General features: G+C 48.4%; 1 protein-coding gene across 1 annotated transcript in view; it reads right to left on the bottom strand.

Moving 5' to 3' along the window:
- The window catches only part of PTPRT (protein tyrosine phosphatase receptor type T), a 795219-nt gene that overhangs the window by 65325 nt on the left and 713484 nt on the right, over positions 1–16410 (bottom strand). Inside the window, exon 20 of the mRNA XM_047852741.1 lies at positions 10265–10352. Coding sequence (XP_047708697.1) covers positions 10265–10352 — 88 coding nt within the window. The remainder of the gene's footprint in view (positions 1–10264; positions 10353–16410) is intronic.

Genomic DNA, 16410 nt, shown 5'->3' with positions numbered 1-16410 from the left:
CAAAAAAGATACACAGATGGAAAGCAGGTGTATCAAAAGTGTTCAACATCATACATCATTAGGGAATTTCAAATGAAAACCATAATGAGATACCTCTACACGCCTACTACAATGGCCCAAATCCAGAACACGGACAACATCAAATGCTGGTGAGGATGCGGAGCAACAGGAACTCTTGTTCATTCATGGCAGGAATGCAAAATGGTACAGCCACTTTGGGAGACAGTTTGGCAGTTTCTTTCAAAACTAAAAATATTCTTATCATATGAGATCCCAGCAATTGCTGTCTCTGGTAGTCACCCAAATGAGTTGAAAACTTATGTCCACACAAAAACCTGCACACAAATGTTTATAGCAGCTTTACTCACAACTGCCAAAACTTAGAAAACAACCAAGATGTCCTTCAATATATAAATGGGTAAACAAATGTAGTATATCCATAGAGTGGAATATCATTCAGTGATATTTAGAGATAAATTATCAAGCCATGAGAAGACATGGAGGAAACTTAAATGCATACCGCTAAGTGAAACAAACCAGTCTGAAAAGGCTTCAGACTGTGTGATTCCAACTCTGGGACGTTCCAGTATGGACACAGGAAAAAGATCAGTGGTTGTCAGGGACTAGGTTGGGGGATGAACAGGTGGAGCACAGGGGAGTTTTAGGGCAGTGAAACTATTCTGTACGATACTGTGATCAATACCTGTCATTGTACATTTTCAAAATCCCTTCGAACTACATAACACAAAGAATAGACTCTAATGTAAACTGCGGGCTTTAGCCAATAATAATGGCTCATCAATTGTAACACATGTATCACATTCATGCACAGTGTTAATAATAGGGGAATCTGAATGTAGGTGGGAGGGAGGCAGTATATGGGAATTCTTGTATGTTCTGCTCCCTTCCTCTGAAACCTAAGACTGCTCTAAAAAAAACAGTGCTAGGGGGCGCCTGGGTGGCGCAGTCGGTTAAGCGTCCGACTTCAGCCAGGTCATGATCTCGCGGTCCGGGAGTTCGAGCCCCGCGTCGGGCTCTGGGCTGATGGCTCAGAGCCTGGAGCCTGTTTCCGATTCTGTGTCTCCCTCTCTCTCTGCCCCTCCCCCGTTCATGCTCTGTCTCTCTCTGTCCCAAAAATAAAATTAAAAAAAAACAAAAAACAAACAAAAAAAAAACAGTGCTAGGACAGTGCCTGGTATGAAGCAGATGATTAATAAACGGTGGCTCTGGGCTGGATATGAGGCAGGCTGTGAGCGGAGGGCTGAGATGCTTAGAAATGTAGTGTTCCCATTTGCCCTTCAGTACCAAATGAAAATTCATCTTCTGTGGAGGCAAGGAGCTACTGCACGTACACTTTAAAGGGCAGAAATCAGCCATAGGCTCCCCAGAAAGGGACTGCAAGGGGTAGCAGTGTCCTCATGGTTTATTTATTCCTTCTGGGAGATGCTAATATTATTCTGCATCCCCTTCTCCTTCTAACTTTATATAATTAGAAGGATAAAAAATTGTGTTTATCCACAGGCACATGGAGAAAGATGGGGCAGCGGGCGATGGGAAGGAGTTTATACAAGGTAATTTACAGGCAGCCCAGAATGTTCATTATGCTCTATCTACATTTCGCAAGCCTGAGAAACAGCTAATTTGGTACTCCTCGTTTGATATTCCAGACAAGGAGAGGAGTTGAGAAGAGTCATACAGAGGAGAAGCAGACCCCTCCGTGGTGAGGTGAGCAGAGGCTGGCCCCACCTGGTTCTCAGCTGAGGTGGGAGATGGGCAAGGATGGGCTTGTGGGGAGAAGACAACGGGTGGCAGCCAGAGAAGGGGAGACATAACTGCAATGACTCTATAGAGATCCAAAGAGCTCCCTCGAACACAACGCCAGGGGAACAGAAACACTGTCCCTCTGGAATCAATCTGTTCCTTGTCATTTTAAGACAAAGACCAGTGGTATGCTGCTAAATGTTTAACAAACAGCTCTCTGGAGGGAAAAAAAGGCCCTGATTGGTACAGTCTGCTGATTTCTGTGGTATAAATACTCCCACCACGACTAATTTCAAGCTACCAACATGGCATCAACTAGCTCACAAGATTCCTGAAAATTTAACAATCTGTTCTTGCAAGCTGGTATGAATCCGCTCAGGGCACCACTAACAAGGAACAAAGCCTTACCAGAGCCCATACTGCTTTGCATGATCTGATGGTTTGGGACCCACTTCCCAGTCCAGCCTCATATCTCCCTCCCTAAACGCTAAGCTGATAACTATGCTCTTTTTTCCGTTGCTCAAATGCACAATGTCTACTCTGACCACAGGGCCTTTGCACATGTAAAGGAACACCCCCAACCTACCTCCATAAGTCTGGGAACATCTCATTCTTCAGGTCTCAGTGCAGTGTTCCTTACTCAGGAAGTTTCCTATGATCTCTTTACTCCAGACTCTGAGAGCTCCCTGTACTTATCTTCAGAGCTCTTAGAACAGCTGTATTTCTGTGACGACCTGATTAACCTGTGGCTCCCCTCTTCACATCCTATTTAGGGAAGGGCACCCTATTTACTGAAGTCGTCTACAGTGTGTGGCACCCAGCAGGTACTCAATAATCATTATAATTGTGTCTGAGAGGCTGGGAACCAGAAAGGGGCAGGGCCCCTTACTCAAAAGCCATTCAGCTGATTTTAGGTAACCTGGCCTCCGGTGCAAGGCTCTTTCCTCTGCACAGAACTGGCAGAGTGTGCCTGGATCCTGGGCTCAAATTTCCGCCTCTCCCCAGAGCTGACCCTTTACCCCACCCGCAGATCCATTCTGCCCTGTGCCCAGGTTGGCGGCCAGCCCTGCCTTCCGCGGGAGAGACTAAGGGATCAGGTAGACTCTGGGGGCAGGCAGGAGCTCTGTCACAGACCAACCATATCACCTGGGGCATGTTCCTTACCTTCCCTGAGCCTCCATTTATCCAACTATAACATCAAAATCAAATCTTCCTTTGTAGATATATTGCAAGGATTAAAAGAGGTAAGATATGAAAGCACCTGGGGTGTTGTAAGAAATCAAAAACAAATATGTAAATTCGGTTTAATTATTATTCTAGATCAGCGGTCCTCAAAATGTAGTCTCTTGACCAACAGCTTCAGCAATGCCTGGGAGCTTGTTAGAAATGCAAATTCTTGAGTCCCAGCCCAGACCTGCTGAGCCAGAAACTACAGTGTGGGGCCCAGAAATACATAGTTTAACAAGCCCCCTAGGAGACGCTGATGCACCCTCACGTCTGGGTGTGCAGATTGGTGTCCAATTATGTAGCATCGAAGTGCCCTGGTTATTCACTTCAATCTGTCTTGGGAAAGACCAAACGATCTTACTGGAATTGGACCCTGAGACTGGACACCCAGCCTGTGTTGGGTTGTGAGGCAGAGGAACTTACCCATGGGCAATGAGTAGGATGTTCCTTCCAGGTACTATTTTAGAAGCTTATGGAGGCTCAGCTGCTTGATTCTCATAGTAACCCTGTGAAGTCTCTCTAAATATCATCACCCCACTTGATGGATGAGAAACTCAAGCCTCCAAGAAGTTTAACAACTCAGGAGAAGGTGTAGGATCGAGAGCTTTCTCATAGAGTGGTGGGATCCCTACTCCTCCTGGAACCCCAAGACCCACTGCCCCTATCTACCCCTTCCATGCCAGTTCCGGTCCCAACACTGCCCATCCCACTGTGTTGCCACACCCAGCCCGCAGGAGAGGGCTATTTCCTCCTGCATGCAGCTCTCACTCTGCAGACAAACCACAACCTCTCCTCCCCTCCTCCCCCACCAAAAGTAACCCAACAAATGGGTCTTCTTGAGTAGAATCCACTTAAAGAGAGAATCACTTGAGAGAGGTGGGGCTGGGGAGAGAATATCACTTGGATATATGATGTTCTTTCTTCCTGTCTTCCGGGCACTGAGGAAGGTAAAGAAAAGGTGTAATTTTTCAGAGAAAAGAGATTTGGCTCATTACGATGAACTGCGGAGCTGAAAAATCATTTCCTAGAAGGATTGGAAATGTTAATGCCATCATCTTGCACGAGTGGGTAGGGAGGAGGGAGACAATTCTGCTGAGACTGCCTGGGTACCTCATTGAAGCTAAAGGTCTGCACATTCAATCTTGATTGAATTACCATTATCAAGAGAGAGGGTGGCTGGGGAAGGGGAGGGAAACAGCCTGACGGTCTCCATACCTCCTTGTTCTGCCCATTCCGGGCTGGCTGGGTTGGGCGGCTCCCCTCTGCAGGGCCCTAGATGGAGCCTTTGGCAGGCAGAGGGGTCAGGCCTGGCGGGGCAGAGCGCCTGGAGAAGTCACAGGCACAGTGGCCTACCTGATGCACTTACTGCTTCATCCTAAGCAGGCTGTCCAGCCTTCACCCAGTCAATGAGGGAACTTTCTGGAGGGAAGGAGGAGGGTTTCTCATTCAGGTTCCTTTGGAAGCAGAAGCTGAGACAAGGATTTGAGCGCAAGTAGCTGGTATGGGAGGTGACGCTGGGAAGGGGAATGGGAAGGACACGGAGAAAGGAAGGCATCTGGTAAGGGATGTGTCTTCAAGCAAGCTGCCACCGCAGACAGCTGTGGCTTCGCCCTGCTGGAAGCTCCAGTGAGTCTTTCCGTCTGAGGGGACAGCGGCCAGTGTGGGAGCACCCGCTCCCTGTCAGTGGCTCGGGGCTGCTCCTGGGGATGGTTCGCGTCCTAGCACCTCCGGCCTGCCCTGCAAGCTGGCAGAGGGGGCTCCAGTGGCCAGAACAAGTCCTGTGATGAACAAGGGCACTGATGACTTCTGCCCTAGCACCCATTTGTGGGACCCAGGCAAGGGCCACCCTCAGAGACTGCAAAGGAGAAGAGGGGGCCAAGTGTTGGGAGCACTGAAAAAGGCACCCATTTTGTCATCCCAGTGCTGTCTCCCAGGAGTCAGCAGAGAAAAGCCTCTGGGTTTATTCCGAATCTGGGTTCCTCCCTGGAAGTGAGAATGGCCTCTCTGAATTGCTCATCCCAGCCTGACATTTTTCTGAGGTTAGAGCCCTTAGCATGTCCCATCTGCCCCCACCACCTGCACCAAGAACATGATGTATTTTGATGCAGAAGGACTCCTTGCCAGGGGCCATGTGGGACCCTGACAGCACGAGACCAGAGTGCTGGCTGTGGCTGTCCTGTACACTTGCTGTGTGACCTGGGCAGGGACTCTACATCTCTGGACCGCCGCTCCTTGCCTGTGAATTCAAAGAGGCTGGACTAAGTCTCAGCGGGGTTTAAAAGTCTCTGTATACCACATTTAGATTTGGTTTTCATTCATCTTAATTTGCCCTCTGTGCATGGAGAAACTGAGGGGCAGAGAGATGAAGTGACCTCGCTGAAGGTCACATGCAGAAGGTCAAGGGCTGAACTGAGAGCAGAACCCCACCTCTGCCTGAAGCCATGTCCAATATTCCAGTACACGGGGGCCCAGCGGATGAGGTCTGCAGATTCCCTTATTCTCTGGCTTTGGGTTGGGTGTGGCCAATGGCAAAGCACCTGCAGAAGACCGGATGAGCCGAGAACTCCATCAAGGTGCTCATTTCCTCAGCCCTGCTTGCTGGGGTCACCTGGGGCTGGCTGCAATGCCCCTGAGGGCCATGCCTCCGGCCAGGCCCTCTCTCTTTCTGGGGGTCCTGGCAGCTTCTCCTTGGGAGTATTTAGCCTCAAGCACTGCACTGTTCCTTGCCATCTCCTTAGAACTAGCTCCCACCTTTATACAAACAAGATTTGATTAAATTCTGTTCAAATCATCCTACTTGAGGGTCCCGTCTGTTTCCTGCTGGGACCCTGATGGATCCCAGAAGGGGAGCCTCATTTGATGACATTGGCAACCCCTGAGCTCACTTCCTGTCCTCAGTGTAACTTCTTTCCAGCAGTCCAGGAAGCCCCCACCAGAACTTCTGCATGGGAATGCTTTGGTATTCTAGAAATTTCCCCTTGTCCACACTCTCTGCCCAGAGCTGCTTGAGAGCAAAGAATTCTTTGTTCTGTTTCCCCATTCATTTCCTTCCCTTTCGCTTCCTTGCCGCTTTCACCCCTTGGAAGCCCCACTGTCTCTGTTACTAAATTCTGAACAGCCTCATTTGGAAGAAAGGGGTTATTTAGCCAGGGATTCTCTTTCATTGTTTCATTTGCAGGCAGTGCCCTCCCTCCTTCTCTCCCCCCTTTAATCTTTTCTGTCCTCCTGGCCTGGGCCTTTGTCCTCCACTCCAGCCTCCCGGAGCTCTGGGTTCCTTAAGATGCTAATCACACCCGGTTTTCTTCTTGTGCCAAGCATATTTCTATTTATCAAACCACGGCAGACTTTGCCTTAGGGAGGGACACATACAAGGGCAGGAACACTTCCTGTTCCTCCGGGCTGTTTCTCTTTTCACCTTTCTCGTTTCAATTCCAGGACTCTTTCTTTGCTCAGTTCCCCGGTATGTCTTCCAGGGCTTTTGAACACACTGGTTGCCTGATACTGTCTCCTTTTGTATTGAGCGCAGACCCACTCCGGCCACAGTATACTGTAGAATTACTGACCCTTGAGATTCAGGCTTGTTCCAGCCTGTCAAGGTGGTATCGTTAGGTGTCTGAATTCCCTCTGCCTCCTCTCGGTTTGCCCAGAAGTGGATGTGAGAAGAGGGTTCCAGGGCACATAGTTTGTAAAGGAGCAGGGGCAGCAGTGAGGAAGGGACAGTGAGATGGCTGAGGAGGTAGCCCCCATAAGGGGGAGTTTTCAAGCTCGTTCCTGTGGTGGACAGCTGCTGCCCAGTCCCTGTGGGGTCTGGAAAAAGTGGAGAACACAGCCTCCGTGGGATAGTGAGGAGCTGGGCTACTTCACCGGCCAGGGAGAGACTGCCTTGTGCACGGAGAGTCCTGCCCAGCTTTGCAGCAAGCCCTCAGGTGAAGAAAGGCAGACAGGGCAGCACGAGGGGGAACCGAGTGAGGCATCCAGGGCACACACCTCAAAGGGGCGCTCGCTCTCAGGTTCCTGCAGCTGAGGGTGGCATCTCCTTGAATGTTGCACTGTGGGTGCCTTGCCTGCTCACCCTAGTCTTGATCCAGAATGCCAGACCACCTGCTGGTGAGGCTGTGGGGTGTGGGTGGGACACGTGCTGATAGCATTTTCTGCACCCCCAGTGGTGGAGTTTAATCCCTTTCATTGTTTTTCCTTGCTACCTGGAATCCTGCGTCCAAGGTACAGCTCTCACAGAGGACAGGGCTGTTCTCTTTCTGCCCCTTCCTGTGTCCCGTGTCTCTGCCCCCACCCAGGCTCAGGACCGTCTTCCTTACCAGCATATCACCGTGCCCCACATTGTCCTATTCCAGTCTTTCTCCCTCCAACCTTCCTGCGTATTTTCTATTTTACTTGAGAAGCCAGAAGGGAGAGGGCCATGGCTCAAGCCCTTTGGGGTTTTGCAGAGCGTCTGCTTGCCAACATTAAGTTCCTATTTACTAAGTTCCAGTCATATGCCAGGTTTGGGGACACAGAAGTATAAGACAGTCATCCACCTGCTGTCACACAGCATCTATTTTTCAGTGAGGAAAACAGCCAGTCAACGGACAGTCATCCAAATGCCTCTCAAATCACAGTGATGATAAGACATACATTGTGCTCAAGGAGTGAATAATGAATAATGAGGTTTTGACCAAATGTGAAGGGTCAGAAGAATTCCCTGAGGAAGTGGTGACCAAGTAGGATCTGAAGAATAAGTAGACCTTAGCAGAGCAAAGAGAGGAGGGAAGGGCACTTTGATAGAACAGAATGTGCAAAGACCCTATGGCATGAATGAGCACAGAAAGCTCAAGGGACTGAATGAAGTATGGCTTAGCTGAGGAAACTGTGATGGAGAACACACAGTATGGAGTGGGAGTGGAGAGGTGGCTGAGGGCCTTTGGGTAGGAAGTGCATAGAATGGAAGGAAAGAGGGGCGCCTGGGTGGCTCAGTCGATTAAGCATCCGACTTCAGCTCAGGTCATGATCTCACAGCTCATCAGTTTGAGCCCCATGTTGGGCTCTGTGCTCTCAGCTCAGAGCCTGGAGCCTGTTTCAGATTCTGTGTCTCCCTCTCTCTCTGCCCCTCCCCTGCTTACACTCTGTCTCTCAAAAAATAAATGTTACATTTAAAAAAATGCCAAGTGGAAAAAAAATTAGAAATGAAGGAAAGGCAGTTGAAGGATTTTCAGTAGGAAAATGACAGGATCCAATTCACATTTTGAGGAGGTCCTGCTGGCTTCTGTCAGATACCAGATAGGTGGAAGGTGGGGGTCAGACTAGATGTGCATCATCAGGAAGAAGGCTTGGGCAGAGTTCAGTTGAGAGAGGACAATGGCACAGCCAAGGTACTGGGTGCTGAGGATGAGGAGGGAAGTCTGGAAGATATACAGCTTGGCTCGGCTTCTCATCCTTGGCCCCCACAGGCTTTCGCCTGGATGCCCGGCCCAGTCTGGATATTCTTGCCTCTCAGGGAGGCAGGGTCTGTCTCTTCACTACGTTCTAGTCATTTATCTTTTCTTGTCTGCACAACACCTTGGGAGGAAGACATTGTTGTATCCATTTTACAGAGAGAAGACTAAGGTTTGGCATAGTCACCTAAGGTTTCACAGCCTATAATTTAGTGAACCCTACCTAAACTCACAGTCTTATAGGGGGAACAGACAAGGGACCAGGTATTTTAGGACATGGTTTTTACGGTGCTGAAGCAGAGGATGGTCAGAGTGAGAAGCTACATGTGCCTGGAACGGGACCCTGGGAGCAGAGATTGAGGGCCCAGCACAGGGCTGGCTCAGAGGAAGCTCACGCATCACAGGTCTTAATAATACATTTCCTGATTGTTTGAGCATCTCTTTCCAACACTTCACTTGCAAGAAATCTTCCTGCCTGCATTACTATCTTCCAAGAGACAAATTATAAGTGTTTTCTGATTAGTTCTACCATTCATAGCCCATTCCTAAATCAGCACAGGAAACAGCTAAGCTAAAACTTCTGCCTCTTTCTTCCTTTGCAAGCTGCCTGTATCTTATGCCTTCTTCCTCCAAGTTTTTTTCTTAGGCAATGTCTAGACAGTTAAACAAAACAAAACACTGAACTATGCTAGAAATAATTTGTTATTCAGGGTCCTTTTTTCCCCTCCTTTTTTTTTTTTTTTTTTTTTTGCTAGGCTGGGTTATCCTGAGAGTTGAGACCAGAAATGCTATACACACAATTGGTGAGATGTTAAAAGATTCAGGTTGACTACATCATGGTGGACAAAGGCTGTTAGAGACTCTTGTTCTAGTCAGACCACGTGGTCAACATTTTGTATGAGGTAACTTTGTCCTCTCTGTATTTATGTTGCTTTGAAGGCTGTACAGACTGATATTTGGCAGGGATAATACTGTGTGTGACCTGTGCATGGTGTGAAGGTCCATTACAATATCTCCCTCCCTCACCTTCTAGCACTGAATATTAGGCACAGTCACATACAAGTACTGTCACTGTTCTTGTTCAGGCCTCATCATCCTTTGCTGGGACCACTGCAGTAGCCTCTCGACTGGTCCCTCTGCCTCCAATCTCTCCCAGTCAGATCCACCCTCCCGATCAGCTACCCTCATGATCTTTCCAAAATGGACATCCGATCATGCCCATCCCCCACCAACCTGGCTTACTCCATGTCCCCAGATGGGTATTCGGTGATTTCCGGTTAAAAGAAGGTGGAATAACTTATCCATGCTGCTCATGAGTGACCCTGAGAAACTAACTCTATGGCTAAGAGTAATGGTGCTAGGCACCGTGAAAGGGTTTATGTAACTTTTTAAAACAACCCTATCTTTATTATTTTTACCATCTCAAAGGTGAAGAAACTGAAGCTTCGAGAGGTGAGGTAATGTGTTCAGGGCACCACAGCTGGGGTAGAAGCCCAGGCAGTCTGACTCCAGGGGGGCTCTAACTGCTCTGCACCACTGCCTTCATCAAACTATGCATCAGAGGTGATTATAGAAATGTAAAAGCTCATTGTTGAGCAAAAGGCAAAGACCTTGCATGCCTCCCTACCTCTGCACAAAACATGCTCTCCTGCAGGCTCAGTGCCACTAAGGGTTTTGGCCCACACGGGCCCTGCTTGGTAGGTGCTCACCTTATAACACCTGCAGCCCTAGAAGTGGGGTCTGGCCAAAGTCATGATACCTCAAACTGTGCTTCCTGTGTGACCAGAGTAGCCTGGGGCCCCTTTGGGCCCCAAGCTGGCTGCTCCCCAAACCCTGAGGGCACTTACAGGATATGATGTTTCCATATCGATTCTTATTGCGGTTTTCATCCTCTTTGGCTGTGTCCCATGAAGCTGTCTGCCCCTCTGGCAAGGCCTAAAAGAGAAGGAGAGAGTGGTTAGAATGGCCTGCAATAAGGACTTTATCCATGTGCTGCTGAGCCAGGTGGAGAAAGAGACCCATTGGGATGGGTGACTCATTATAAAGGTTTCTGTGTTCTCAGATGTGACCTGGAGGGAACACAGACTTGGCCCCTCCATGGACTTAATCACTTGTTCATGACTCAAATGCCATTGATGTCTTGTGTGTGTCGTGGGCCCAAATCTGGCCCAGCAGGGGAGTCATTTGTTCATTAACCCATTTGTTCATTCGACAGATTTATTGAGTCCCTAATATGCATCTGGCACTGTTCTAGGTACTCAGGATACAGAGAAATAGACAAAGTCCCCCTCAAGCTTCCAGTCAACTGGAAGACATCACAAATGAAAGAGCAAACATATGGGATTTTAGATACCGGAAAGAGACAAGAAAAGAAAAAAGCAGGGAAAAGGACAGTGATGGAAGATGTAAATGTCTTCAGATGATACAGTCTTGGAAGGCTTCTCTGAGAAGGTAACAGGTAACTAACTTCTTAATGATGCAAAAAATCCAGTCATGCCAAAAGCAGAATGTGTCTTCCAGGCAGAGGGAATAGCAGGTGCAAAGGTGGTAACAAATGACCATATTCAAGGATGAGGCAGGGAGGGTGGTGATGGAAGCAACTGGACAGGCTGGGACAGTTCAGGTTATATAAGGCATTGTGGTCACCAGTAATGAGGTGGGTATTACTCTAAGTAAGATGGGAAGACCACTGAGAGATGTGAGTCGTGCAGTTGGCTGATCTGATTTATGTTTTACAAAGCATGCTCTGGCTCACATATGGGATACAGGCTCTAGGAGGCCGGGGGAGGAAGCAGAGAGATCAGTTAGGAAGTTGTTGCAATAGTCCAGGTAAGAGATGATGGTACCTTGGACCTTTTACCAGGATGGTGGCAGTGGACGTGGTTAGAAGTGATCATTGTCAGGACGTTCCACTGAATATTGCAGATTTTGGTTCCCTCAGAAACACACTGGGAAACAAGCATTTGAATATAAGATCTTATCTGGTAGGCAATCCTAAGGCCCATGGGTGGGAGACTGGGGGAAGTGAGGCAATCAAGGGAAGGAAGTTGGTCCAGGGTACCTCAATGAGCAGGTCACTGCTGTGTCCACCCAGGGTTTGATCTCACAGGCCCATCTCATGCTGGAGTATTTACCCATCAATTCCGATATACCATTGGTTGAGGACAACTCTTAGGAAATCCCTTGGCACTTCTGCTATGCTCTGCAGGCAAGGTGTGCATATTCTTTTGTGTTAAGGAAGTCCTTAGGCGAAAAGCCACAGGTGCTTCTGGAAGGCGGGCATTGAGTGAGCATGAGTAGGAACACTGAGAGTAGAGGGGAAACGGGCAGGCCACCAACACATCTGCTGTAGGTGTGGACTATGAGGGAAGGGGGTGTGAAGGCTGACTCTCAGACTGCTGGCCTGAAGAACTGAGTGGAGGGCCAGGCCATTTGTGGAGATGGAGAAGAAACAGATGGGGAGAAAAAGAGGTGGGGAGGCGGGAATTCTGTGCTGTGTTTTGGGTACACAAAGTGCTCAGAACAGTGGCTCGCCCTTGTCGAGGACAGTGTGCTTCTTGAGATGTTCTGGCAACAGCAGCCATGTTGAGGCTGATTACTTGACGTCCAAGCTGAGATGCTGAGAAGGAGGCTGGAGGCAGAGGTTCACAGTCACAGGGGGAGGGAAGGTATGGGAGTCATCAGTCCAAGAGGAGACAGACAAGTCAACCGCCACGTGGAGCAATCAACAGAGTTATGAGCCAAGCGTCACGGAGACACAGGGGAGGGGGCAGTCACTTATCATACAGGGAAGGAAGATGGGCATTTAAGGGAGCAGGAGCCACTTTAGGAAGTCTGCAGAAGCATGAAGGCCAGGCTACATTTTGATTTCTGTTCCCACCCTGCACCCTGTAGAGTGGGCTGAATGCCCTGCTCATGGGTGCCACACTGCTTCTGAGGCTGGATTTGCATTGCCCTCCATCTACACAGCACCCTGTCTGCAGTGCAGGGGAGCGGAGTGTCCACTCATCTTGTTGCACTGGCCTTGCCTTTGCTCATCCATCCCTTACCATGTTCAGCCAAGACAAGCAGTGTGTGAGCCGAGTGGTCAGAAATTCCACCAATCAGTGGGCTGTGTTTTATAGGCAAGCGGGACCACTGTCTGTTCAAAGCCCAGCCCATGCACGATACCCCCTTTCTTGCTTCCAGGCTCCCATGTGTTAATAAGCCAATCTGGGTGGGTCTTCTAGAGAAGAGGGTGGCAGACTTTCTGTAATGTCAGAGGGGGCAGCTTGGGCTTTGCAGACCACATTCTCTGTTGTAACCACTCATCCTCTACTGTTGCAGAGCAAATGCAGTCACAGACAAAATGCAAACACATGGGCGTGGCTTTGTTCTGATGAAGCTGTATTTACCATGGTGGGCGTTGGACTGGATGTAGCCTGTGGCTGTATGTTGCTGACCTTTTTTTTCTAGAAGCGTAACCATGATCCTCAACTACGCGGTGCCTGGGTAGGTAGAACTGGTGCTCATTCTCCTATCTGGCTATTCCAGGTGGAATGCAGACGGGGTGGGAGGCCCTTGCTGGGGCTGCCTGGCTAAGCTGTGTTCTCCGACTTAGCTCGCCCCAGGGTTTCAGACCGGGGCTCTCGAGTGTCTTCCCAGCCATTAATTGATCAGCATTTTGTTGTTTGTGTGGCCTAAACCCCCAGGCACCCTGGAGGAGAAGCTAAGCAGGTTCTAGGCTCTGGGCACCAGTCTGCCCCCTAAACGTGAGTGTGACAAAAGTACTATGGAGGTAAGAAAGTGCTCATTTTACAAATGGAGGGCCCGTCTCTCCTTTTTCTCCTCTCTCCTCCTCCTCTTACTCCTCACTACAAATGACCATCACCCCGTATCCCTCTTGCACCAGCACGGGACATCTCTAGACCTCATGTGGTTCTTGCTTTTGCATGTTAACTCCTGGAACAAAGGTTCCAGCCCTGGGCCTCCTCCCCCAGCCAGGTAGTGCCAGCTGTTTCAGACAAGCTGCCAAGCCTGTACATTCTTGACTCTCTGCAACGGTGAGCTGTGCTGTCTCACTGGCAATGTTGGGCTTCTCAAGGTTTGAGCTGATACTCTGGGGGTGGATTTTCTTTCTTTCTTTAAAAAATTTTTTCTTTAACATTTATTTATTTTTGAGACAGAGAGAGACAGAGCATGAACGGGGCAGGTTCAGAGAGAGGGAGACATGGAATCTGAAACAGGCTCCAGGCTCTGAGCTGTCAGCCCAGAGCCCGACGCAGGGCTCGAACTCACGGACCATGAGATCCTGACCTGAGCCGAAGTCGGCTGCTTCACCGACTGAGCCACCCAGGCGCCCCTCTTTCTTTTTTTAAAAAATGTTTATTTTGAGAGAGAGAGCGAGCGCAAGCAGGGGAGGGGCAGAGAGAAAGGGAGAGAATCCCCTTGGGGCTTGATCCCATGAATTATGAGATCATGACCTGAGCTGAAACCAAGAGTAAGATGCTTAACTGAGTGAGCCACCAAGAAGCCCATCTGGGGGTGGATTTTCTAATTTTTTAAGTGTTTTTTTTTTTTTTTTTTTTTTGAGAGAGAGACACAGAGTGAGTGGGGGAGAGACAGAGAGAGAGAGGGAGGCAGAGAATCTGAAGCAGGCTCCAGGCTCTGAGCTGTCAGCACAGAGCCCGATGTGGGGCTCAAACTCAGGAGCCTGGAGATCATGACCTGAGTGGAAGTCAGACGCTTAACCAGCTGAGCCACCCTGGCGCCTCCTAGGCGTGGATTTTCTACGCAAAACCCTCTGTGATAAAAGCCAATTGTTCATTCAATTATATCCACCTAAAAGTGGTCTGAAGCCAAGAACAGGACACTCCAAATAGTTTCATAATGATGTTTTTGGAAAAAATCTGTTGAGTACCTACTCTGTGCTACGATTTAGGTTACATACAGTTAGCTTAAGGTTTTGTTATGGCTGTACATTAGAACCATCTGGGGAAGCTTTAAAAAAAAAAAACTCCCAAAGCCACAGCCTATTAAATTCAATCAGACTCTCTGGGGATGGGACACAGGTATCAGCAGTGTTTAAACTCCCTGGGCGATTCTAATGAGCAGCCATGGTTCTTGCAAATAGCAAATTTACCTGGAGAGACACTTTCCCATGAGTCTCCTCACTGGTTTCTCTTGCTTTGGTTTTGTCCCCTCAAATCCATTCTTTACTATAATCAGGGAGATCTTTCTAAAATGCGGATAGGACCCAGTTACTCCCCTTGCCATTATCTTCAGCATACATTCCAAAGTCTTTAATACAGGGTCCTTAATGACTTCACCCCACATGCCCCTCCAGCCTCATTTCTTGTTCTTATATTAACGTTCCACAGATAAAGAACCAAATGTAATGCCACAGACAATTTCAGGTGTTTCAAACTTCTGAGACTGAATTTATATATGCTTTTCCCTCTGCTTAAAATTCTCTTCCACCTGAGTCTGTCTGGTAAACTCCTACATACCCTACAAAACCCAACTCAAAAATCTGTTTTGTGAAACCTTCCTTGCTCACTCTCCCATCACTCTGCTTCATTCCCAGCTAGTAAATCACTTCTATTATCAGATGGGCTCTTTTATATCTATTAATTTGAAAATCTTGTCTCTTAACTTGTTGATGGGCTATTCCAGAAAAAGCATCTTATTCATGTCTGAATACTGGCCTTGTACTTCATATGTGCCTGAATCCCCTTTGGAATAAATGAATAGATTGGGCAGATGGCTGAAAACATTAGTGGGTGGGATGGCTTCTGCACATTCTCTGGAATCTCAGAGGTGTAAGTGACTTTGAAAATCATTTGGTTGTGTTCCCTCCCCTAGTGGCCTTCTAGGCAGCTGATAAGCTGATGCATAGCATGTGCTACTTGGATACCCTCAGCAACAGAGAGCTCACTTCCCCATAATGCTTCCGGTCCCACTTTTGGACAGCTTGGACAGTGTTTTGTGTCCTCTGCCTCCATGTACTTTGCCCTGTTCCATGGGGGCCCCACGGCATAAGCATGTACCTTCTGTGCTGTGACACTGCAGAGATCTGATGAAGGTCCCTGTCCACCCGCAACGTCCTTAAATGGCAATTTGGGAGTCCTGTCAAATCTGCCATGGCCCTCAGGATGCACCCAGCATTCAGATACCATCTGGAAAACCTTAAGCTAAACAAAAGCAGTTGTGATGAGTGGCCCTACTCTGTGGGAAACCACATGGGCCTCTGCCACAGCTCTGGGAGCCTATGTCCCTTGGTGGGGCTGGGCTGGGGGAAGGTGTGAGCCCAAGGGCTGTGATGCTGTTGACCTAGGCAGAGGAGGCAAGGTCTAACAGAGCCTCCCAGGAGTGAGCTGTAATGACCCCCTTATTGGCTGACTTTGATCACACATCCATTTCCCTTTTTAGGGAGCTGCGGTGTAATAGGGGATAATCTCCTGAAGGAAAAAAAATAAGAGGGGGTAAAAGTATGAGGGAGACTTCTCTCCATCTTCAAAGGGAGCCAGCCAAGGGGCATTATTTTTACATTAGCAGCTAGTTACAGTAGATTGACCGGGGAATGGTGGCAGTCATTAGGAGCTAATCACATTCTTTTCAGACCAAAATTGCCATCTCATTATATTCATCCATTATCACTCTCGGCTTCCCTCTTCTCCTCTTCTCCTGAGGGTGTGGGCTCTATTTCACACTCTTCTCTGTGTGTGGATATGTTTCCTACACTTCGACAGTGTTGCTGTCCTAAGGCAATCATTTTCTTTCTTTCTTTCTTTCTTTCTTTCTTTCTTTCTTTCTTTCTTTCTTTCTTTCTTTCTTTCTTTCTTTCCCTTCCTTCCTTCCTTCCTTCCTTCCTTCCTTCCTTCCTTCCTTCCTTTTTCTTTTTTTTTTCGGTCCTGAAGGATGCATTTGGGGATGTCCTCATCCCTGGAGGTCTGAGCTGTGGTATTCATAGAATCCTCAAAAGTCAGACCTGGAAGGTTCTTTTGAAAAAACT

Source organism: Prionailurus viverrinus, chromosome A3 (assembly GCF_022837055.1).
Source record: "Prionailurus viverrinus isolate Anna chromosome A3, UM_Priviv_1.0, whole genome shotgun sequence".
NCBI classification, from domain to species: domain Eukaryota; kingdom Metazoa; phylum Chordata; class Mammalia; order Carnivora; family Felidae; genus Prionailurus; species Prionailurus viverrinus.
This window is presented reverse-complemented; position numbering and strand designations above follow the sequence as displayed.